The sequence below is a fragment of the Ziziphus jujuba genome, chromosome 11 (assembly GCF_031755915.1).
Source record: "Ziziphus jujuba cultivar Dongzao chromosome 11, ASM3175591v1".
In the NCBI taxonomy this organism is placed as follows: Eukaryota; Viridiplantae; Streptophyta; class Magnoliopsida; order Rosales; family Rhamnaceae; genus Ziziphus; species Ziziphus jujuba.
In genome coordinates, this window is record NC_083389.1 from 8,874,154 (window position 1) to 8,898,256 (window position 24,103).

General features: G+C 34.6%; 6 protein-coding genes and 2 non-coding genes across 8 annotated transcripts; all 8 read right to left on the reverse strand.

Annotated features, from left to right (window-relative positions):
• Positions 1-1,470: 1,470 nt before the first annotated feature.
• On the reverse strand, positions 1,471-3,494 carry LOC107432081 (ubiquitin-ribosomal protein eL40 fusion protein). The gene is made up of 5 exons (XM_016043141.4): positions 3,339-3,494; positions 3,157-3,243; positions 2,938-3,040; positions 1,812-1,878; positions 1,471-1,700 (listed from the first exon to the last, which is right to left on the reverse strand). The coding sequence occupies exons 1-5, from the start codon at positions 3,439-3,441 to the stop codon at positions 1,674-1,676; spliced, it is 387 nt and encodes a 128-aa protein (XP_015898627.1). The 5' UTR covers positions 3,442-3,494; the 3' UTR covers positions 1,471-1,673.
• A 4,067-nt stretch (positions 3,495-7,561) lies between these two features.
• Positions 7,562-11,394, reverse strand: LOC107416315 (probable pectin methylesterase CGR3). Its single transcript, XM_048466118.2, is given in 7 exon segments — positions 7,562-7,917; positions 7,920-8,000; positions 8,414-8,466; positions 9,153-9,527; positions 10,040-10,095; positions 10,624-10,864; positions 11,097-11,394. Coding segments are annotated over 6 exon segments (705 nt in total). The 5' UTR covers positions 10,692-10,864; positions 11,097-11,394; the 3' UTR covers positions 7,562-7,845.
• Positions 11,395-12,013: 619 nt separating this feature from the next.
• Positions 12,014-14,402, reverse strand: LOC107432077 (small ribosomal subunit protein uS11x). Its single transcript, XM_016043137.4, has 6 exons — positions 14,243-14,402; positions 13,326-13,445; positions 13,204-13,249; positions 12,811-12,896; positions 12,507-12,636; positions 12,014-12,323 (listed from the first exon to the last, which is right to left on the reverse strand). The coding sequence occupies exons 1-6, from the start codon at positions 14,243-14,245 to the stop codon at positions 12,256-12,258; spliced, it is 453 nt and encodes a 150-aa protein (XP_015898623.1). The 5' UTR covers positions 14,246-14,402; the 3' UTR covers positions 12,014-12,255.
• Positions 14,403-15,031: 629 nt separating this feature from the next.
• On the reverse strand, positions 15,032-18,781 carry LOC107432079 (uncharacterized). The gene is made up of 5 exons (XM_016043139.4): positions 17,841-18,781; positions 17,362-17,600; positions 16,556-16,668; positions 15,586-15,726; positions 15,032-15,485 (listed from the first exon to the last, which is right to left on the reverse strand). The coding sequence occupies exons 1-5, from the start codon at positions 18,100-18,102 to the stop codon at positions 15,236-15,238; spliced, it is 1,005 nt and encodes a 334-aa protein (XP_015898625.3). The 5' UTR covers positions 18,103-18,781; the 3' UTR covers positions 15,032-15,235.
• On the reverse strand, positions 18,184-18,263 carry TRNAL-UAG (transfer RNA leucine (anticodon UAG)). Its single transcript has one exon. It is a non-coding gene; the product is annotated as a tRNA-Leu (tRNA).
• A 141-nt stretch (positions 18,782-18,922) lies between the features above and the next one.
• Positions 18,923-22,136, reverse strand: LOC107416318 (protein ORANGE-LIKE, chloroplastic). The gene is made up of 8 exons (XM_016024802.4): positions 21,739-22,136; positions 21,346-21,463; positions 21,074-21,193; positions 20,868-20,954; positions 20,186-20,262; positions 19,928-20,055; positions 19,438-19,574; positions 18,923-19,158 (listed from the first exon to the last, which is right to left on the reverse strand). The coding sequence occupies exons 1-8, from the start codon at positions 21,930-21,932 to the stop codon at positions 19,081-19,083; spliced, it is 939 nt and encodes a 312-aa protein (XP_015880288.3). The 5' UTR covers positions 21,933-22,136; the 3' UTR covers positions 18,923-19,080.
• A 143-nt stretch (positions 22,137-22,279) lies between these two features.
• On the reverse strand, positions 22,280-23,866 carry LOC107416319 (uncharacterized). The gene is made up of 3 exons (XM_016024803.4): positions 23,419-23,866; positions 23,106-23,159; positions 22,280-22,608 (listed from the first exon to the last, which is right to left on the reverse strand). Exons 1-3 carry the CDS (start codon positions 23,707-23,709, stop codon positions 22,375-22,377), a joined length of 579 nt encoding a protein of 192 aa, XP_015880289.1. The 5' UTR covers positions 23,710-23,866; the 3' UTR covers positions 22,280-22,374.
• On the reverse strand, positions 23,246-23,319 carry TRNAN-GUU (transfer RNA asparagine (anticodon GUU)). Its single transcript has one exon. It is a non-coding gene; the product is annotated as a tRNA-Asn (tRNA).
• Positions 23,867-24,103: the final 237 nt, after the last annotated feature.

Sequence of the window (24,103 nt, forward strand, 5' to 3'; positions counted from 1 at the left end):
TCCCAATTCCTATCTGCAGCCATGCTTGCTGCCCACGTGAAAGTCTTAAGCTCAGCTTCAAAAGGAGAGTGACAGCAAATCAACTGCGAAGCATAAAAAAGAAGATTTCCTTTGTAGTCTATTATAACGAAAGCAATTCCTGCTTGGCCCTTGACAAAAGCAGCGTCCACATTCGTCTTCCACCAGCCTTCCGGATGGGCTTTCCAAATATCCTTGAGAAGATCGGAAGGGTTTTTCTCTGCTTCCTCCGCATCAAGGAATTCTTCTGCCAACCGATTAAAACCGAACACTAAGTCCAAGCTGCAGAAATTCTTGGAAAAAATCTTCTGATTCCTGTGATTCCAGACAACATACAAAAGAGTGGCGAGGAAGGTTGAAATTGTTCTTCTATCCATGTGTTGAAAACAAGCTTCTGGCTTAGAATTGATGTAAAAATCCATAAGATCTTCTATGTTTGAGACCTTCCAACCGTCAAGCCTGCATCCCCATTTGCTTGCAAAAGCAAGCCTTCGAATGCTGTGACACTCTTTGAAATGTTGATCCCACCTCCGCTTCACAAAGAACACAGCACTGATCTCCCTTTCCTGTCTTGCTGAAAATAACCTCACGGGTGGGGATTACGTTTGCAGTAACTCTTCAAAGGAACATCTTAAACCGTTCATGGATTTTAAGTTTACATAATTTCCTCCATTTCTCAAGGACCTCTCTATTCCACTCATCTCTAAACAGAATATTATAACCGAGAACTCTCCTTCCTTATTTCCTTGTCAAATAAGTTTGTCACCACAAGTGGCTCTTGGTAACTCCAAGGGGAGAATAGCTGCAGCTGAATTGAAACACAAACCTGCTCCTCTGCATCTTTTACTACACCGTAGTTTATTTAACAATAACCAAGAACGAAAACGATCTTTGAGGTATACATGTTTTTATAAACAGTAGAGAAAGCACGCAATCTTTTTTTTCTCTGACTTCTATCAAGGATGTGGTATGCTTTAAAGAACTTAAACGTATCGTTTTCAACACTTTTTTAACAGATAAAAAATAAAACCGATGAAATTAAAAATCCACTTGGTATAGATTCTGAAATTAAAGGTTTTCTTTATGGGGCTTATTGAGCTTATTTCCTTATAAAGCTATCTTTATATATGTATATATCTATATATCAATTTCACTAAGAAAGGGTACTTAACTATAAATAAAAAAATTACATTAAATATTTATAGAATTTTCCATGTAAACTTGCTTTTTTTCTTTTTTTAGGTAAACTCAAAATTTTATTCTCCAAAACAAAATAAAAAAAGCTATATTTTATAAACAAGATGCCTATTAACTATCCCAAACACATTAAATTTTTGAAAAAAAGAGCTTTTGATGTCAAGAAGTGTTTTCAGGCCAACCAAAAAAAAAAAAAAAAAAAAAAAGGGATATAGCAAATAGACGCTTAAGCTACGTCGAAATAACAAGTTCGAAGAGGAGAATCCAAGCCATTTTCCCAATACCAAGAGAAGCAGTCATTCCATATTCACGAAACAAATAACTATAACATATCAAAATTACATGCAGCTTTAAATCAAACGCAAACCTATAAACGTCAATAAATAAGAAAAAAAGGCAAATTTGTTGCCGAAGTCAAAACATCTAACTTCAAATCCAGTCTCGAGGACATTATAGTTTTACTTGATCTTCTTCTTAGGCCTCAACTGCAAGAAAACAAATCTTCCAATCAACTACAAATATGGAATAATAACATTTACCAGTGCACAAATTTCCAATCAAATTCCAAAAAACAACCAAACCTAACAAGAAATAACCTGATTGCTATGACCACACTTCTTCTTCCGGCAGTTAACAGCCCTTGGATGTAGACGAGCATAACATCTAGCAAGTCAAAACATCAAAAAATTAGCAACTAGAAAATGAAAACCATATGTTAAGTAACTTTTCGAATGCCATAAACATCAAGGATGAAATGGCAATCTCACACCAATACAAACAATAATAAACCACTTTGACAATGAACAACTATGATGAAGCAGATATATATATATATATATATGTACATATATATACAAAATAGAAAAGCTGATATGAATGAGCTAACTTATATACGACGATAATATATAACCAACATTACAAGTGCGGTTAAAATTCCCAAACTAAGGACCAATAGAGGTTCACCAGAATGCCAATATACAAGTAATCACGCAAAGAACTACATGATGTACCAACACTAAAAGAAGTTCAACTGCAATAAAAGTCCAGTTGAAAGAGGAATGATGGAAATCAATTTTTGGAACCGGGATGCCCTCCATTGCACTTAAAATCAAAAAAGGGTTCAACTTATGGTTCCACCATATGAGAATTAACCCAGTCACTTAATTTAGAAAACAGAATTTTCCACCCATGAAAATCAACTGCAGGTAACTTAGACCACCAGCTGATAAAAAGAGAGAGAATGGAATTTAGTATTGGGATAATTATAACATCTTTGATATTAAAGAAACAAAGAAGCTATATTTTATCCCGTAATTAAAATAAACATATTCTCAGAACAATTACAAGAAGAGCAGAGCAGAACATCTACAACCAAAGCATATGTATGATGTCTTTTCTTAAGAAACTCCCACATCTCTAGTACATATATAAACGAGTTACAAAACCACAAATTTATGTAAACCAAAACAACTTAAAATTTCTCAGAAACGAATAAATGTTCCACACCATGAAAATCAGCTTGCTTACAAACAAGACCAGCTGACAAAGTTAAAGAATGGAAATTGATGTCGGGATTAAGTATAACCTCCATTGCACTATCAGCAGCAAGAGAGGCTAAGTAATTGTCCCGTTAGATGGATCAAAATAAACAAAGAATACATTTATTTACAAATTTTTTTTAAAAAAGGAATTAGAAAGACAATGAAGGACCGCAGAGCATACTTCCTGCAAATCGTCTTATCTTGATTGTACTTGCGAGCCAAAGCCATTAGAGAAGGCTCTATGATCCCCCCACGAAGCCTCAGCACCAGATGCAACGTAGACTCTGAATCAACAAGCACAACCAATATATTCAATAAAAAAATAAAATCGAAATTTAAAAATAAAAAATCAAAAAGAAAAATCTAGAAAATTAGATATGAACATGAGCAATAATAATACCTTTCTGAATGTTGTAGTCGGCTAAAGTACGGCCATCCTCAAGTTGCTTACCAGCAAAGATCAAACGCTGCTGGTCCGGTGGAATACCTACTCAAAGTTCAAGGATTTGAGTTCGGTTTTTGGACTATGAATTTATTAAAAGATGTTGCAAAAGAAAACATAACCGTGGACTTAAAAAATACCTTCCTTGTCCTGGATCTTAGCTTTGACATTGTCGATGGTGTCGCTGCTCTCGACCTCGAGAGTAATGGTCTTCCCTGTTAGGGTTTTCACGAATATCTGCATCTTTTCTCCCTCTCTTTCACTCCCTCTATCAAAGAGTTAAGAGAAAAGATGAAAGATGAAGTTTAGCCTTTTATTCTCGGCTACTAGGGTTTCATTTCTTGGAGGTGATGTTGGACCGAATTCTTGTATTTGGACCCTTGTTTTAGTTTTGGGCCTATAAGAATTTGTTTTTGGACCCTCATTTAGTTTCTGGGCCTCTATGAATTTGGCCCGTTTCAAGAGGTAAACTGCCCTCTATCGGGCCTTCTATTTGGTTGATGGGTTGGTTCCATATAAACCACCATGGGCAACAAAAAAATCCATGGGCCTTCTGCAATACCGGGTTTTTTTGGGAGAATTTGACCCAATGCCTTCCTAAGGATGAGCTTAACGATTAACGATTAACGATTGGTATCCTTTTATTTTTCTATCCTTCAATATTCATTTTAACTTTAAAATAATGAGAAATAACTTGGATATCCTTGTTTTACTTTTCCAGCATCACGTTATTTTCACCACACCACACCAATATTCCCAAAACATTCAAATGTTGCAGTCCCAAAACATACTCACCTCTAGCTTTCCCTTCTCTTCCTCTAATCCCCACAATCATTTTATTTGTTGCTTTCAATTTCAAATTTTAGGAATTGTTTTTTGTTTCTTTGTTTTTTTTTTTGTTTTTTTTTTGGGTACAGGATTTTGTTTACTTTAATTCTTGATTTTGTCAGTGATGTAATAATTCAGCCTTACATTGTGCACTTGGTGTTCTTTCTTCAATTCAATGCTGCATTTTTATTTTCCGTTTTCCTTGATTTCAATTTTTTTTTTTCTTCTTGTAGTGTTGTGTCTATTGCTATTCTATTTCGCGTTGATAGTCAAATCCCACATGTTAGCATGTAAATGTGATTCTTCAAGTTTGGTTAATACAATAAATTGGTTTTGATTTTGGTTAGTCGCTTTGATTTGTAGTTTTGCTGTATCTAATTGTCACAACATAATCTTGGGGAACTGGGTTTTATATTTTGTCAATTTATCCATTCACTTCTATATGTTTCCAGCAAGGATAATTTGATTACCAATGGTTTCATCGGTAATCACCGAAGGTCTTGCGGTAATCAAATTTTTTTGGCAATTTTAGAACTTTTTTTGAACTTTATGGGGATTTTGGTGTTTAGAATCATTGATGAATGTGTATTTTGCATGTTGTTGTAAGAAACAGACATTAGGTGACTTGTGGGAGTCAAAAAATTTGTAAACTGTAATTATCAAAAGGCCTTCAGTAATTACCGATGAAACCTTCGGTAATTTTTCCAGCAAGGGCAATTTGATTACCGATGGTTTCATCAGTAATTACCAAAGACCCTACAGTAATCAAATTTTTTTGACAATTTTAGAACTTTTTCCGAACTTTAAGGGGATTTTGCTGTTTAAGATTATTGATGAATGTATATTTTGCATGTTGTTGCACGAAACACACATTAGGGGACTTGTGGGAGTCAAAAAATTTGTCAACTGTAATTACTGAAATGCCTTCGATAATTACCGATAAAACCTTTGGTAATTTTTCCAGCAAGGGCAATTTGATTACAGATGGTTTTATCAGTAATTGCTAAAGGTCCTACGGTAATTAAATTTTTTTGGCAATTTTAGAACTTTTTCCAAACTTTGTAAGGATTTTCCTGTTTAGGATCATTGATGAATGTATATTTTGCATGTTGTTACACGAAACACACATTAGGGGACTTGTGGGAGTCAAAAAAATTGTCAACTGTAATTACCCAAAGGCCTTCGATAACTACCAATGAAACCTTTGGTAATTTTTTCAGTAAGGGCAATTTGATTATCGATGGTTTCATCAGTAATTACAGAAGATCCTACTGTAATCAAATTTTTTTGGTAAGTTTAGAATTTTTTCTGAATTTTGTGGGGATTTTGTTGTTTAGGATCATCGATGAATGTATATTTTGCATGTTGTTGCACGAAACACACATTAGGGCACTTGTGGGAGTCAAAAAATTTGTCAACTATAATTATCGATGAAACCTTCGGTAATTTTTTCAATAAGGACAATTTGATTATCGATGGTTTCATCAATAATTACAGAAGGTCCTACGGTAATTAAATTTTTTTGGCAATTTTAGAACTTTTTCTGAACTTTATGGGGATTTTGCTGTTTAGGATCATTAATGCATATTTTACATGTTGCACGAAACACACGTTAGGGGACTTGTGGAAGTCAACAAATTTGTCAACTGTAATAACCGAAGGGCCTTTGGTAAATACCGATGAAACCTTCGGTAATTTTTCCAGCAAGGACAATTTGATTACCGATGGTTTCATTGGTAATTACCGAAGGCCCTACAGTAATCAAATTTTTTTGGCAATTTTAGAACTTTTTCCGAACTTTATGAGGATTTTGCTGTTTAGGATCATTGATGAATGTATATTTTGCATGTTGTTGCACAAAACACATATTAGGGGACTCGTGGGAGTCAAAAAATTTATCAATTGTAATTACCGAAAGGCTTTCTATAATTACTGATGAAACCGTCGGCATCGATAATTACCGATGCACCATCTGTATTGATTTTTTTTTTTTTAAATGTTTTCACTTCTTAAGGTCTGTTTCTTTCTTATTTGGTTTCAGATAAACACTATTTAAATGTTTTCACTTCTTAATGTTTTTTTCTCTCTAATTTTGCCAACGGTTATCATTAATAAAGCTATAATTTTGTCAACAGTTATCATTAATAAATCTAGATTTAGCATGCTCTTGGTGGAAACACACACTATCGAAGCTGTCGGATGGAATTGTGATGATTCTTTTATGACGGTGGATAAATGTCAATTACCGACGATGCATTGGTAATTACCATTGGGCATTAGTAGCATCCTTGTAACAGTAAGAAACTTACCAAATACTGAACACAGAATGATATTTTACCAACACAATACGACAGATGACTTATAAAAAGGAGAAATGCAAATCTAAAAGAGATTGGAAGAAGCTTTCAAGATGGGAATAGTCTCCAATCTAAAACTAACTAAATTTTAATGCATACCATTTAAACAAGTTTAAATGGTCCCAGGAATTTTACTCTTTCATCTATGAGTATGATTAAGTTTGGGGCTTTGAGATTTTATATCATAACGGCATACGGTTATATGGATGGGGTCTATTTAAGCGTTAAAAGTGCTTTTTATTTTTATTTTTTTAATGATGAATTAAAAAGATATCTCCTGATAGATAGTGTTAGTACTGTAGGCACTATATCAATGGTCCCATACGCCACATGGCCATTACAGAGGTATAGGACCTTACGAGACGATAGAAAGGCAAATCAAAACACAGCATAGTTGAATCGGCTTTTTTCTGCTGCGCTGGTGGTAAAAGTGGCTTGTTCAAATGAAGGGTAGGAACAAATATAGCAGATAATTATGAAACATTAGTACGTTAATAGACAAACTTGCCCTTGTCATCCAGGCCCAATAAATTATCTCCAACTGGCCCCTACAACAAATGACAATTGGATTTTGTTAGGTTTGAAGGAGAATGACTGTCTACACAAGGAGCAGAGCTCGTTTAGATCTTTATAGAAACTTAGTAATGCCAAAAAAAACCCAAAAAAAGGCAAAGAACAGAGGTCCCACCTTAATTAAGCAGATGTTGGGGGACAAAGAACCATTTCTGTTCCATGCCACAACTAAGCAAGAGTCCTTGTATCAAATTAAAATTATTTTGTTTTGGAAAGGCTAAAGAATGAAGATGATAAAAGCAAGCATCATAGAGATATAACGACTGAGAGACACTAATTTTCATTTTTATTCTTTTTGTTCCATAATAGAAAAGAACAAAATAAGTAAAAGAGTACTTACCAACATGTATAATATATATACATTCTTGTATGGTTCGCATTTTTTTTTTTTCCCTCTCTGTAATCTCACAGGTTAAGAAAAATTACCTCTTCAAGTACCTTCTAACCTATATATTAACACTTCTTCATTCACTTAGATATAGTCCCTTCCAGAAAAAGCAAAAATTTAACAGCTGGTTTTTTATTTCCTTCTAGTGTCTCTCTATGCTCTCTCCCCTATCAGATTAAGAATGGATGCAATATTAAATTTGTTTCACAACTTGAGAAACCAAGCGGATACTGAGAGTACCAAAGTATCTGTTTATATAACAATCAGCGTACTCAGATAACAATATAGGACGCTTCTGAACACATACCACACTCATTCTTGCGTTAACTGCAAAATAATAACTTAAATAAAATAATACAATTCATATTCTTATGAACAATACAGCTGAGGGGAAAGATTGATAGTCTCCTACCGAAAAAATCATCTGAGATGAATTATCAAAAATAACACCTCCAAGTTCAAAACTGATAAAAAATTTAAAAAAAAAAAAAATTCAAAATGTTAATGGAATGGCATAAGGTGAAAAATTTGGCATTTTGAGACATATGACATCTTTGTTGCTGCATGCTCAAACTCTTCTTGATAGTAGCTTCATTCTCCTCCAAGCTAGTCTGAACAAAATACCTGACCCACCAGGATGAACTCCTCATCTTAGCCTTCAAAAAGGAAAAAAAAAATAAAGATGCCAGCGTGTCGGTTATTTAGAAAATTAAATTGTTTATAAGATGATATTTAGACTAAAGCAGCCACGAGACACAGGAATATCTGCAGCGCAACAATATGAGCTAAAATATTAAGATAAACCAGCCTTTCAAATGAAAACCTTTCATTCCTAAAGCAAAAAAGGTTGTTTTTTTTCTTCGGTAAGCTTTTTAAATTCCTTATATTTTCTTTGATTCCTAAACCTCTCCATCCAATCTCACCATCTCAAGCAAAGGAAAATTATCATGAAAATGATCAATAACAAAATGTCAGCAGTTAATGTAACAGCTTATCACAATGAATTAAACAACTTTTCAAATAAAAGAAAAGCATATGAAAAATAAGTTTCAAATGCAGATATTCTTACCACCCTTCCATATTTGGATTCTGAAACTTTAGCTTTCCGATGACCAGGAGAGCCTGAATGGACATTTCAAAAGATGTCACTAGAAAACAATCATATATTTTTCATCCCAATATAGAAGTTTTACTATCATAAGTATCAAGCAAAGATTACTTTGAAGTTTGAACATCATAAAAGAGTAGTTTTCTCAAAGAATTGATATCATTAAAATACTATGACTGTCCAGTACATTCAAACACAACAAGGAAAATCAAAATTTGCTGTCAAATAGAAATGTGAATATCAGAGAACCTTCTTTTAATTTATTAAATGTTTAAAGCATCTCATAATATTACAACATAATTTATAAGAAAATTTTAAAAACATCCTACCACCTTTTGCTTTCGTTGGCATGTGGGAAGGCATTAAGGAAAAAATCTTAAAGCATTCTAATTTAATAATTGTGAAACTTGGGATTAAGAAAAATGCACCAAGATTGGAAGATAACATCATAATCTCATATAAAATTTGGTTTTCATGGTCTTCACTAAAAGATACTTATGTGCCAATTATCCATATATCTTATGTTCAGGAGGCACAGATTGCCAATTAATGCAACAAAAACAGTTACTAGAGACTCAGAATAAAGAGAGCATAAAGAGCAGCAACAGATAACCACATAGAAATGCAATTAACAAACAAATACAGGGTAAAGCCTCTGTACGTTCACAAAATCTATTTAACAGTTGTACGATCTTTTCACCTGTAAAGATCACAAGCCCATCAATAGATACCCTTGCCAGATCTGAAAGGGTCTTGTTAAGGTACCTAGGAGACAAATATTCTAATGCATCTGAAACAATTACAAGAGAAAATGATTGTGGCCTGTATGGAAGTGGAAACTTGATGTCGGCAACACGCACAATGCCTTTCTTCACAAGAGCTTTGCAGTTTCTATCACCATCTTGTATGTCATCTGTTTCCACACCCCAGGCTTCAGTTTCTTTCTCCTTTAGCAATTTAGAAACCACTGAACAAGTATCAGGGCCAACATGCAGAATTTTGTGCATGCTGTCACCACGTGCTTTTGCTAGAATGGGAATTGCTCGTTGGACCTCCACCGTGCATGAAAAATCACCTGGAAATGAAAGGAAGTTAAAATCCTCAAGAGAGGTGACACCATGGAAAGTTAAGCTCTTTTTCAGAAGGAACAATTTCAACTTAATCTCCTATGAACTTTTATATAACTCTGCAATTGGGTTGACACTTCTGCAATGTTCAAACAAGCGAGCAGCAAATATGCATTTTAAAGTTAGTTACTCAACAGTGAAATACATTATGAATTGATCGATCATAGGCTACATTGTTCATGGAAAATATGGTTTAAGCATGGTCGAAGCCTTACTACACAGGAATAGCTAAAGGAAACCTCTGGAGAAAAAAATATCATCCGAGACTAAATCATCAAATACATAGTTATGCATCCATAATCACTCCACCTTTGATTTCAAATCCAAAATTCATGAATAAATTCCAAGTAACACAAAATATGCGGCAACCAACATACGAATCACTGGCAATCTTCAGACAGATTGAAAACAAAAATGTCAAACAAATAAGAAAAAAGACCCAAAAAAAAAAAATATTTACCTTCAACCTTGCCAACAGCCTCTCTAATGTTGACAAATCCACCTATCATATTAAAGCTGAATTGCAGTCAAGCATAGCGAGTATAACAAAAATATCCCGCAAAGTAGTTCTCAGCCAAAACATGATTGATAAACAAATTGTAAGAATTCTATCACGTATAGGATAGAAGCCAGTTACTAAGGCGACAAAAGGAAAATGATAAAACCCATTCGTTATTAAACCAACATGTATATTATTTCTTAATTCTTATAGACAAAAACAAATTGATCATAAATTTCATGATATGATTACAGGGTTTAGATACTGAAAATTTGTGGTGGTCTATAACAAAAACTAGGAAATACACGATCAGACAATCATTTCCAAAGAAGTCCATATTCCTAAACTGCAGAATTATAAGATGCCATTATCAAAATCAGCTCTTTATGTGTGTTTTGCTTACACCTATGTGTGATAAATTAACATAGATAGTAACAAGGTAAAAACAACTATACTAAGATACGAATCAGTATCTTAAGACAGTGTATTTTACGACAGCTGCCTGTCAAATATGGCATAGAAAAGGCTCAGAATTTATGACATACCCATTAAATTGAACAAGCGGAATGGTGACAACACTAATTTGATTTTTGGAAGTGCAACGAAAGCCCATGAAACAGCTCCTACAAAGGCTCTGTTGGTATCAATGTCAATTTGACCCAAAGTTCCCCATTAATGTCAAAATCTCGAACACCAACTGGCACCACAATTGGTATAATGCCAAACTCTAGTGACAGCATTAAAAGCATACAGGCACCTCTAGTATAACGGAGACAGATTTGATACCTGGATGAAATCAAAGAAAATATTTGCAGTTAGTTACAATATTAAGCATACAAGTTTCAAAGAAAATAATTAAATACCTAGAGTATCCATAAATAAAAAAAAAAAAAACCCTAATTTCGATTCCAACTTATCCCAAAATTAATCAGAAAAAAAAACCACCCACAAATGTTTTAAAAAAAACACCAGAAACCAATCAAATCGAAAAGTTGAAGAAAAAATGAAGCAAACAGACTAGGCATTTTATCAGAGAGGCCAAGCAAAATAGCAAGCTTGGGCATCTACTTCCGCCATGCAGCACCACCTTTGAGCTTCTTATACAAATCCACGTCTTCCTTCTTCACAATACCCTAATTTCGAATTCCAAACCATCAATTTCTTTGTATGGAATTTTGGCGACCTGAGAGATGAAACAAGATTGTTTGGCAAAAAGGCAACTAAGTGAAGAAAGGTTGATGAATAAGAAGAGATAAGCCAGCTTTGGGAGAAGGGTGATGAAGGAGAAAAGAAAAATAGGATGAAAAAAAAAAAGGAAAAAAATAGAAAAAAATAAAAATATTTAATTTGAATATAAAAGTATTTTGGAATTATTAAAAATTAAAAGGGTAGAAAAAAAAATTCCAAATTAAGGGGTAAAAATCATTAAGGGCATTGGCCAAATTCCCCTTTTTCTTTTCTTTGATCAGTTATCAAAACCAATCCAGGAATACACCTGTTCTTTAGAAATGGAAATCCCGTTAGAAGCAAAATGCCAGGTCATTGAAGATTCCATTTTTTTTTTTTTCCCCCGGATCAATAGGACATATTGAAGATTCATTTCATAAAAAACAAATCCTGATGTAGCTATTCTTATTAAAAAGATCCCGTTGTTGCTCTTAACTTTTTTCTTGTTATTTTTTTTTTCTTATTTTTGTTCAAAACTACCACTTCCAAATATGATGTAGCACCATCAAGACCATTTGGTGGATAATAAGTCAGAAAGCTTTTCCATTAGTATTGTACCAGAATTGGTGGATTCATAGTGACTTCTTTTTTTTTTTTTTTTTTTTTTTCTCTGCCTCGTCAGGTATGATTTTCATTTCTCATAATATATAAAGTAATGGCACAAGCCTTGTATATTAACGAAAGAAAACAAATTCCAAGCGCCTTGAGGATTCGAAACATAAATCAATTCTTCCATGAAACCATTAAACTTGGAACCAAGACAAAACTGATAGTCGATACATAAATGTTGTGTAATAAGCTTCAAATTAAATAGAGTCACAAAAGCAAATGCAAAACTGCAAATGTTGTTCCAACAAGAAATCAAAATACTTTCATTAAAACTAAAACTATCCAAGCAACCAACAACGCAACAACTGAAATCACTGCTGGATGGAATTTGAACAGCGGAATTACAACCTCCTACCCCTTCTACCTCCCTTTCTGCGAGTACTGTCAGTTGGAATTGGAGTCACATCCTCTGGTAAATAGACAAAAAATACTGTCAACAACCACCACCACATTTTTTTTCATAGTACTGATTTTACTAATAAGAGAAGATTAAAAGATGGGGATGGGAAAACATATTTGGTACTTTTAGTGCAGCATTTCTTGGAAGAAAGTCATAATGGCATACCAAAATAATGGGACAAAATGAATTTACCTATGCGACCAATTCTCATGCCTGAACGGGCAAGGGCTCTGAGTGCTGATTGAGCACCTGGACCAGGAGTCTTGGTCTTGTTCCCTCCGGTTGCCCGGAGCTTTATATGTAAAGCAGTGATGCCAAGTTCCTATAAATAACCAAAAACTATGAGTTACGAAAACATACAAAAGAGAAACCAATCTGTTAAACGTCAAAAAAAAAAAATTAAATCAAATAATCAGAAGAGTAAATGATCCCAGAAAGAATGTAATTATTTACAAGCATACTGAACATCGGAAAGAGATGAAAAATAATCAATAACCTTGCAACGTTGAGCAACATCTTGTGCCGCAAGCATGGCTGCATATGGGGATGATTCATCCCTGTCAGCTTTAACCTTCATGCCACCTATTTTCACAAATGAAGAAATTGGTCAGCAAACAGCATGCAAGCAAGCCAAAAGATTGTATGTTTTGAAAATGTCTTATCCTAACATAGCAACTTAAGCTGAAACAGGCCAGAACAAAAGGTCAACAATCTGACCTACACAGTATAAAAACCACTCGGACTTGAAAAAAGGGAACTAAACTAATGGAGCCTATATATATACTTTGAACATACTAAAACAAAAAGAATAATAAACAACCTACAGAAGCAAAGATACAGACCCTTCGAAAATTCTAATAATGAAAGATATTTGAAACGAATGTCATACCAGTGATGCGGACAATAGTTTCCCTTCCAGACAAGTCAGTCACGTGCTGCAATTAAGAACTAAGAATTTAGTACAACCGAATCACTTTGTAAAACATACGAGTCACATGAATAGTTACTTACAATGAAGGTGTCATTAAAAGAGGCAAAAATGTGAGCGACACCAAAAACATGCTCTCCAGGTTGAACAGCAGGTCCAAGTGTAATATTCTCCTCCTTGGGCTCTCTGGTCTTCTTCTTAGACTATTAAAACCATCCATGAAAATTATGTTATCAGCAACTGCATTGCAGTAATTAGCAAAAATACTAAAAACAAAATGTGCAGCTTCTAACCCATAGGTAAGTGCAAATCAAATGGACAACAATCATTAGCATATACAAAATTGAACAAAAATGAATTTTGTTTCTAAGAAACTTAGAAAACCATAAAACAAACAGAGTCACAGAGAAATATTAACCAACCATTTTAGTCGGGAAAAATTAACCAAAATACAAAATCACTTCAAACAAAATAAAATCACTTCAACCAACAAAAAAATTTGGTATCAAAAAGGAATCAACTAATCTAAAGCCACTAAATTGCCAGAGTAGCTTAAGTCTAGGTGAAAAGAAAACAAAAACGACAGAGACGAATAACCAAAAACCGTCCTTCCCTCTCCCTCTGGCATTTGTATGAATAACAGAATATACCCAAATCCACATTCTACTTATGAATGCAATTTTCATTCTATAACTTAAAAGAGTTCGATCCATAAACTATGTTCGATATCAAAACAGAATTGAGAAAACAAAACAAATGGCTAAATCTTTGTGATTCAACGGTTGACAACACAACAACGCAAGTTAGAACATTTTTCAAATTGTGTTTGGTCGCCAAGAAAACGAGGACAAAATAAAATATAAAGTCATTCTCTTTTTTGTTCATTTAGTTTTTTCTTCAGCACTCTCTCAGCAAAACACTAGGAATCAAATTTCGTGCAGAGGCTGTTAGATTGCAGCTCGAGAAATCAATAGAAACCAGTGACATGCGCGCTGCTTACCATGGCTACGAGCAGATGAGAGAGCTACAACCAAAGTTCGGCGTGTACCAAGAATCCAAAATCCCTCAGCCTTCAGAGCAAACCCTAGCTGCTAAACGATGATGTGTATTTCGGCATTTTATAGTTAGGGTTTCAGACTTAGATCACCCATCAAATGACACAAATACCCCCTTTGAAATCAATGTGTATTTTATGCTTTTTTATTTTTTTATGTTTCTAATGTTTTTACTTTCACAAATACTAAAATCTAAACTATTTTATACGATCTTTCCCTTATAACAAACTCTAAACATTTAATTCAATTTTTATTATTTCTATAGGCTATTACCAACGAATAATTAATTCTTTTGGTTAGATTTTTTTAGACCAAAAAAATAGCGGGCTCATGTTCTTGAATGAAAACCAACTATTTAATTCATTAGAGAGAGAGAGAGAGAGAGAGAGAGAGAGAGAGGAAGGAAATATAAAAAGTAATGGGATTTTTTTTTTTTTTGTATTCAGGGTGGGAATTAAAATTATGTGGACTTTACCTCTTTATATTGTAATTATCAAATACTTGCCTTCAGTATGCATGTTTTTATATAGTATCATATACAAAATGCTACTTATTACAAAAACATTGTTAAAAAATAAAATTAAATCTTAACTGTCTAATGTTTACGCCTTGATTTTGAATCTTGATATCTATTATAAAAAAACATTTAAACTGAGTTTGGTGCTATCAAATTTTAAGTGCTTCGCAGTTTGAGGCATCAGCATGAAGTAGCTGCAACTTTCAAGCAACGAAGCTATTAAAACTTTCACATTTGGCATACTCAACTTAATATAAAACCATCCTCAGAAAGTATCATCAATATTTATTAACAGAGCACATCATTCCATGATGTTGCCAGTAAAAATTGGAAGAAGAAAGAAAATCACTCTCCCAGGATCATTCAACTTTCAAGATTATGTTTCCTAATTAGATAACTGTATAAATTAACCATGGCAATGTCAAAGGGCAGCAATCTTAGGTCCCACAATCTTAAGAAGACCCTTGGGGTTATCCACATGAACCCAATGACCAGCCTCTGGAAGAATATGAAAAGCAACTTTTCCCCCAAAATCACCTTGTTCCCGAGAAGCAAGGCTTTCAAGCCGCTGAACTGTTTCTGGGTCCCAACGATCACTCTTCTCTGCACGCACAATATCAATCTCCATACCTTTTGGCGGATGCTCTAACAGAGTCCAGTAAGACATCTCTCTGCATCATTTCATGAGTGAAATTTAATGTAATTTTGGAGCTATTTTCTTCTTTAAGAAACTTGATGTTGAGTTTAACTTAAAATTAGATAAATATTTACCGGTAAGAATTGAACATCTGAACTGCACCGTCAAGATTAAACGCCCAAGTTTCTTGATCTCCAGATTTCTTGAGATTGCTGCCTATCCAGTCTGACAATGACTTCGAGAACCCAAGTCCCATCATATGATTCACAAGCCACCTGAAGCCAAACATAAGTTATTGCATAACAAAAACTTTCTACAAGGAAAACAAAAAATGAAGCCAAATGGAATGCCATATATGATAAATTAGAAAAATAATTGATCTAAGCATAAAAACTATGAAGACAAAAGAACCTCTAAAGTACCTAGAAGCAATCTTAGGTTTGAGATGCCTGGCAACATTATATGTTAAGCAAATGCATTTGTTTGGTCAGCATTCTATTTCTCTCTAGTCTCTAAAATCACCTTTCAGCAATAACTGAGCTGTTTGCATCTCTAACATTATGAGTTACCCACATCTTTTATATTACAGTTAGGTTCTCATTGTAGCATATACAATGCCTTACCAAGCCACTAGGCCTGTAATGTTCCTAAGTAATACAAAAGTCAAATTAGCTTGCACTCTGTATCATCAAATTTAGTTTTAAAAATAATGGGAGGAAAAACTAATGTGGGAACCACGCTTGTTAGATTAACACCTTTGTTCTCAGTTAAATCAGAGCCACTCTCTAAAATACTATGTTTCCTTCATATTAAATCATTTTTTTTTTTTTTAAGTCAAAACTTAACCTTCTATTTAGCATTCAAGTTCTTATTTAGCTTGTACTACAATTACTCAAGAAACAAAAGATAAAATGATTTTTAGGAGAGAGTTAGTGGTTCATTCTCGCATTTAAATTTAACAGTATAAAGAAGTTGACAACCCACTACAAGAATAGGTGGAAACATGAGAATAAAGCCCACAGCTGGATTATTCAGGAAATAGAAACCTCACTTGCACACAACAGATACTGCACAAACAAATAATTAGTGGAAGAAAAGTTTTACTTTCTTGATGGAACTATCAAAGGAAGACCCTGCAAGGTCTGCAAAACTTTCTCCACTTCCCCATCACTACTTTCAGTTTTCACTTCTCCTGGAACTGAATCAAGTACCCAAAGCTGTTCTGCATCAGGAAAAACCAAAAAAACCAAAAAACGAAAAAAAAAAAAAAAAAAAAAAAGCACAGAAGAATTTTATCATGTAAAAGTGAACTTGAGATTATCTAATAATCCAATAATAATAACTTAAACAGACTAGGTCCATAGCTAAGCAGATCGTCTAAACAGCAGGTTCACAAATAACCAACCAATCAAGCAATTATCACTGCTCTTTCAATATCTACACATCTAAGGCATTCACTCTTGTATATTCCCTTGAAAGTCTTCAATGAAAAATCTTAAGAACGCTTAATTTCTGCAATTACATACAGTCGCATATCTATATGGCACAAAATTGGGAAAGGACAATGTTCTAGGACATCTTATGTTCTCAAAAAATAAATAAAGAAAGAAAGAAAGAAAGAAACAAGAATACGTGCAGTAAGACCGTCATCTTTATTATTCCTAATCTGCCAACAGGAATTCGATCATCCATCAAGCCTACAGTTGGACAACTAATTAACAAAGCCCATGAACAGAACTTTGATGCAAGAATTTAGCCAACGAGAACTTGTTTTTCTTTCTAATTTTGAACTTAGAATATGCGAGTTGATAATCCAACCACCCTCAACGGCCAGCGTTTCAAAGTAAGCAATAGAATGGGAAAAAATGAAATAAATTGGAAAATTTAGAAACTTAAGCAGAGAAAAAAACCTGCTTGGGCAATGCAGCAGATTCACCATAATGGCCACGAGCACAACTCTCAGCAAATTGGAGGGTAACTTTCCCACCCAAGGAATGTCCTATAACAACATCTGGCCATGCCCAACCTTGAGATTTGACCAAATTAGCCAAGTCTTGCGCTGCATTGGTCAAGTCATGAGGTGGGCTTAAACCTTCAATCTCAGCTGATTTTCCATGGTTCCTTAAATCCACAAGCACCATCCTCCAATCTATACAAATACAAAAAGGCTTTTTTAAAATTTTCCAAAGAGATATTCGGGCTCGCAAATATGAGTTGCTTATAACAGCTAAATTAAATAAAAAAAAAGCAAGATTGAAAAAAAAAAATCCATAATATGCTTCTTCCTTTCCAACAACCAAAAAGTAACTCCGTATGTATGATTGTTGGCTCGAATGAAGTAGGAGCAAAGAAATTAAACAAGACAGAGAGAGAAAGAATGATTACGAACCAGATGAATTGGAGAGCAAGGGAAGGAGGTGGCGAGAGAAAGATCTCCAATTTCTGCCAGATCCCAATAGGCCATGGAGAACAAAAGCCGTATAGACATATGGTTTCTCTGTTGAAGTTCGTACCTCTTCGAAGGCTAGGGTTGCCAAGGATCTTCGGGTTCTTCCGTTTCCGTAGAAAGCGGGAACTGGTGGTGAGCTCAGGAAGCGAGTCAGGAGGAGCGGGTTCAAACCCGATTTCTTTCTCAAGAGGCTTCCAGCCATTGCCACTGCTCTAACATTTGAGTGAGGTTCTTTTCTTCCATGCTGGAAGATATAAAGTTGGGCAAAAAAGTAATCAGCATTTGACAGCTGTGGGATTTGAACCCACGCCCTTCCGGACCAGAGCCTAAATCTGGCGCCTTAGACCACTCGGCCAAACTGTCTGATGGCTGATGGCCTGCGAGATTTTATATTGTTAATGGCATAACATTTGCCGGAGGAGGAGGAGGAGGAGAACCCCTTCAGTTATCTAATTTAAAGACCAAATCAAAGTATAGCCTCATGGTCCGACAAGAAGAAAAAGTAGCTATTAGTAAGGTGATCCAATCAGTAACAGTTAAGACCATTCTCAAAAAAATAATTCCAAGAATAGTATAGCTTTATGGTATGACAAGAGGAAGAAGAAGCTATTAGTAAGGTGATCAAATCAGAAAGTTTATTTGATTTTAATTTTAATTTTAAGGAATGCATAACAGCTTAATCAAATAAAAGCTTATTGGTGGACATATGTTAAGCAACACGAAATGCTAATTTTACATCGTCTATTTTTTGGGCAACAGCCAATTTTGCCTCTTCAGTTCTCCTTGTTCAAAATTTGATGATCGAAGCAAATATGCCAGAACTTATATCCATTATTTTCAGGGACAGGGAAATTCATGTACCAAGGGACGGTAATTGAGGATACGATTACCAGAACTTATAAAAGATTCAATCTATACCCGTTAAAGATGCGATTACCAGTTTCAGTTCCATTAAAGATGGTTCATAATCTTTTTTTTTTTTTTGGGGTAAAAGATGGTTCACAATCAAGAGAACAAGAAGATAGAGCTAAAAATATTTTGTCCTTCTTTCTTTTAGTGAAGTTTTGCTTTTATGGTTCACTTTGTGGTTGGAGGTGCAGGTTCGGGTGAGCGAGGAAGAATTTACTTGTGTTACATCAAAAGCAAGAAAATTCAATCCCCTAAACTAAATTAGTCTTCTTCAGTCAAATGGATCTATCCGGGGGTCATGTTCACTTGCCATCATCGTTCCAGTGCACAGGCATGTCGGGCACATAACCTAAATGAACATGAGATTAAAAAGTCAACTTATCCATGCACATTCCAGAGGGTGAGAAAGAAGCCTATTTATGATGGACGATATGTATTAATTGAAATATAAAAGAAGTATAATTATGCTGTCCTATTTATGAAGGGTTATACTCTCTCTTTCTTAATCTCTATGATTGAGCTATGGAGAAAATGAGAAGATGGATGCTATGGAGACATACGAAAGTATACCATAAGATAGAACTATAACTTGGACATGCCAATTAAAATCCATTAATGTAAACTATACCTTTCCAGCACCAGAGCAATTTGGACACCTCTGCGTGGTTCCCACCCGCAAAGGATGGTCAGATGCACTAGCTACTGAGATAGGATTAATGCTCATGCACACACCACTTGCAGAACATCTAGCACATGCCAGGTATCCTATTATACAAGAACACGTAAAATAATTAGAAATTCAAATAAAGAAGGAAAAAGAAAACAATAGCAAAGATTAAAAAGAAATGAGGAATGTAGAGAGCGTCAATAAGTTATGAAAATTATATTATTAATTTAAGACTAGGCATGATGAGTCTTTCAAGCCTTATCCCCGGACTCTATTTTGAAAAAATCATGTTGCAAGCAAATGAAAAGAGTCTATAAGAAGACAATCCAATCTTAAAACGATTAGATTCTTTTTTGAGTAAAAAGAGATAGATTAAGTGCAAATCCGAGAAAGAAATTCTTTTGACATACATAAATATAAATATATGTTCATCGACTAAATGGACACATACCAGTTCCAAGGCAATATTTGCATCTTTTCTTCTCCTGTTGCTCAACATTGTTGGCTTCAATTATCATCAAGGCTGAAATAACACCAACTGCCCCACCAGAAAAGGATGCTACAATGGGATCAACCTGACTGTAATCAGAAGTCAAAAACAATGATTTAGGATGCTAATCAAGCAAGTTTGCAGTTTCAACAAAAAAAGGTTACGCTTGCTTCATATTTTGAATTTGGGAACAAGGAAAAATACAACTTCAGTAATAACCTTAATTGCATAGGCAAATGCATGTTGCGAATGAAATCTTCATATGAGGTTCCTCCTAAACCTAATTTTAGTTCCAACTGCCAAGAGAAAATAGTTTTAGACATATAAAGGTCAAAGTTGAGAACATATAGTCGTTTAGTTAAAAATGAAATCAGCAATTGCAAGGAACAATAAAAGCATATAGTCCCCAACATATGATTCCAAACATTTCCGCTACAGTATCGAAGAGAATTGGTTCATTCAATTCAACATATCATACCGACAATCTTAAAAGATTCCTAAATTGAAGCCATCAACTTGCAAAATCCATATTTTCTCGTGCTATAGCACCACCCAGATGTCGTTCATTGAAATTATTCCAAACACCACGTGAAGGTAGAATTTAAAATAAAAACATTTTCCTGTACAGGATGAATGGACAAACACCAGATATGAATGAGCATTTTTCCCGAACAACGTCAGCAATGTTTGCCTTTCACAACCAATTCTGGCTATACATGAATCTTGACAACATACTTCTTACTCGAACTTAACACTCTTTGAAACCCTTGAATTTTTTACAAGAAAGGACCACATTTAACCTTTAATGTCAAGTTATAAAAGAATGGAAAATATCACCAATCCTTTCAATTATTCCCTAAAGTAGTTGAGAAATGAAAAAGAGCCAACTTGAAGAACTTACTGTTGGTGCTATAAGGCCTCCAAATACAATTATACCAGATACAAATGATAAGCTTGTCAAGTAGAGCTTCTTCAATTCCCTTGGAGTCTACAAAATCATGGACAAGGTTAGCCAGAAAATGAACATAATTCCAGAAGCACATCAATCACAGGATTTCTTTCATTTTTTTTTTGCAGACTTGTTACACAACTCATTACACAACTCACCATATGATTGAGAAAAGGAATAGATGATGGAATGTCAGGCATCTCATTTGGGTCTTCCTCGCCAGCCTCATCGATGACTTTAATGCCCTTTAGGCGTTGCTGTATCCGTAATCTCCTAACCTATACGGATTAAAAATTTAAAATAATATTCCCAGAAAACAATAATACTGCTGTTTAATCCCAAAAAATACCAAAGCAAAGAAAATAAAAATAAATAAATAAATAAACTGTGTTAAGAATTCTAAGAGATAAGAAATATATTGACTGTGGACCTCTTCCATTAGGAGGAAAATCTTGTTCCTTCTACTTCTTATGTTGTCCTCGATTTCCTGAGACTGCATTTGAACAAAATCCTGAACTGTCTCTGGCCCTTCTATGATGCAGAAGTTACTGGAAAACGAAATTGAATTGTATCAATAAAATTCATCTTCTCTTTAATAGGAATTAGCTTATCTCATACTTCATATACATTAACGAAGAGGATTCGTACAACTGAAATAATTGATAAGGCGAGTATTTTCTCCGAGAAAATTCTCGGAAACCAAGCAAGTTTTAAAAAATAAAATAAAGAATTAAAAAAAAAAAAAGCAAAATAAAATACAATACAATCCCGAAAATGAAAGCAAAGAAAGAGCATAGCGTAGTTTATTGGGGAAACAAACAACCTGGGAATGTTATCTCCTTCAGAGGAGTCTCGCGCAGAGGAACATAAAATTCGAGAACGCGAGGAGGTGCGAGTGGATATAGAAATGCGTCTATGGTTTCCATAAGAGGTGGTAGCACGTAAAATTAGGGTTTCAGATTTGACGCAATCGAGCTTCCGATGGAAACAATGAGAGTAGAGACAAGAAGCAGCCATTGCCCTCTATGCTCTGCTCATTTCCAGAAACAGAGAGACAAAATGCTAAGTGGGTTTCAAAATGCTTGTGGAGGAATCTAGAGAAAGAGCCACCACAGCATCAAAAAGGTGCTTAGTAAGACACCGGATGAGGTTGATGGGATCTGCCACGTGTCACTCTTCCAACTGTTTCTGTGTCGCTTGTGATTAGGTTGTATCACTCTTAATATTAAACTAACTAAACAACTAATACGGGTATCAAATTCCTTTCCAAGAACCCGCTATCATTACTCGCGGTTTCATTGTATGAAATGTGATCGTTTTATTTTAAGCTAGCTATATTGGACCGAGATCATTTTCTTTTCCAGTAAGAAACAAAATAGGTTTTTCTTATTGTTATTATTATTATAATAGATTTGAATATTACATCTCATTTAAGATTATGATAAAATGGTTGGTCATTTCACAATCTAGCGATTTCAACGGACTTCTGAAGAGCTTGTAAAAGGCTTCTCATGATTCTTGGTTCGCCAGGAGGTGACTCATCTTTCAAAGGTCCATTTCTGATAGCTCGAAAGACTGGACCGGAACCATTGGTTGCTGGAAAAACCAAGCAATCAATGTATACAAGGACCTCTGTCTTCCCATCTCCGATTGTAATAAAACCCAATCTAGCTCCACCCGCTACTTTGTCCACCTGTTTGTTCCATTAAAATACGTTAACAATATTCTTGCATTGAGGCAAAAGAGAAGCAGCTTTTTATAATTATCATGGTCATCAAAGGAAATGGCAATTAAAATCCTGACTTATAGGCCCATTGGAAAAGCTCCTCTGACTTTTAGGCCTATTGGGCCTGTATAGGCTTACTGACTTTTTATGGGCTTACTCAAGAAGATCTCCCTTTTCGAATTTAAAAAATAAAATTAGAATAATCACATTTATCTATCAATTTTCTTTTTCTTTTTTTTGCTGGAATATCTATCAAAATTATAACATACAATAATGATTGACAATATTATATTTGTTTGTATTACATCACACATTCACATGTAGCTCTTTTTTATTTTGTTTTTGACCACTAGGAAATTGGTATACCAATTACTATTTGAAATCTTATACATTTCATCTAAAAATATAATATTACTCAAAAGATAAAATTATTGAAAGGGTAAGTAATTAGTATATGTTCCTACCTTCAGCGGCACTGGAAGTGGCAGATTAGCTCCTTGGCAAAGACTATTGGCCCACTGTTTTAACCAAAAAGAAACCACACGCATATGAAAACCAAAGGTAAATTAAAACCAAAACCATTTAGAAAAATAAATAAAAAGCACGCTAGAAGGAGGGCTTGAACCTCCGACCTTGTGGTTAACAGCCACACGCTCTAACCAACTGAGCTATTCCAGCTTGTTGATGGTTAGAATCTTTCATATTGCCTAAGGAGTTTACTTACCCTAGTGCAATTTAATCAAGATTAATTTTTTGAGTTTGCGAAGCGAGCGGTACCTGAAACAACAAAATTTCAAATCTCTGAAGGTCCGTATTTGCAGGCAACTTCAAGGTACCCAGAGAAACTCCATCTTCAGCACCTTCATCATCGGCCGGCACAATTCCGGAGCCTTCTGGAGAAGCCTTGGGGATCGTTGCTAGGCTCCCAGGGCTAATAAGCTTAGGGAACCGATTATTGTCACAACTGATGAATGCCAGTGACCTAGAAACCACCCCAGGGGAAGAGACTCGCAGTTGATAATTGACATGGGTGGTGGAGTGGAGGAGTGGCCTTGTAGCACAAGCCATAGCTTTTCCTTCTCTAGATGGATAGACAGAGAAACGACTTCTGAATGATGTTTGTGAAGCAGATAGGATTGGAATCGGATAGGATTTTTCCTTATTTTAGCTTTTACGACTTGCCACGTAGTGGGGTCAGCAAAGGAAGGAGCTTCGTGTTTTACTTTAAAAATGCTTTGCCAGATAAATAAATAATATTTAAAAAAAATCCACAATAGTTCTCTATGTTTGTTCTGTGAATAGTTTTATTAAAACAATAAAAGAAATAAAAACTGTATTTTTATTGATTTTTATTAAAAGAAAAATAATTCTGCTCCAATTTTTAATTTTTTTCATTTAAATATAATTTTAAAATAAAAAATTACATTATTAATATTTAAAAACATTTAAAACCAAATTTATT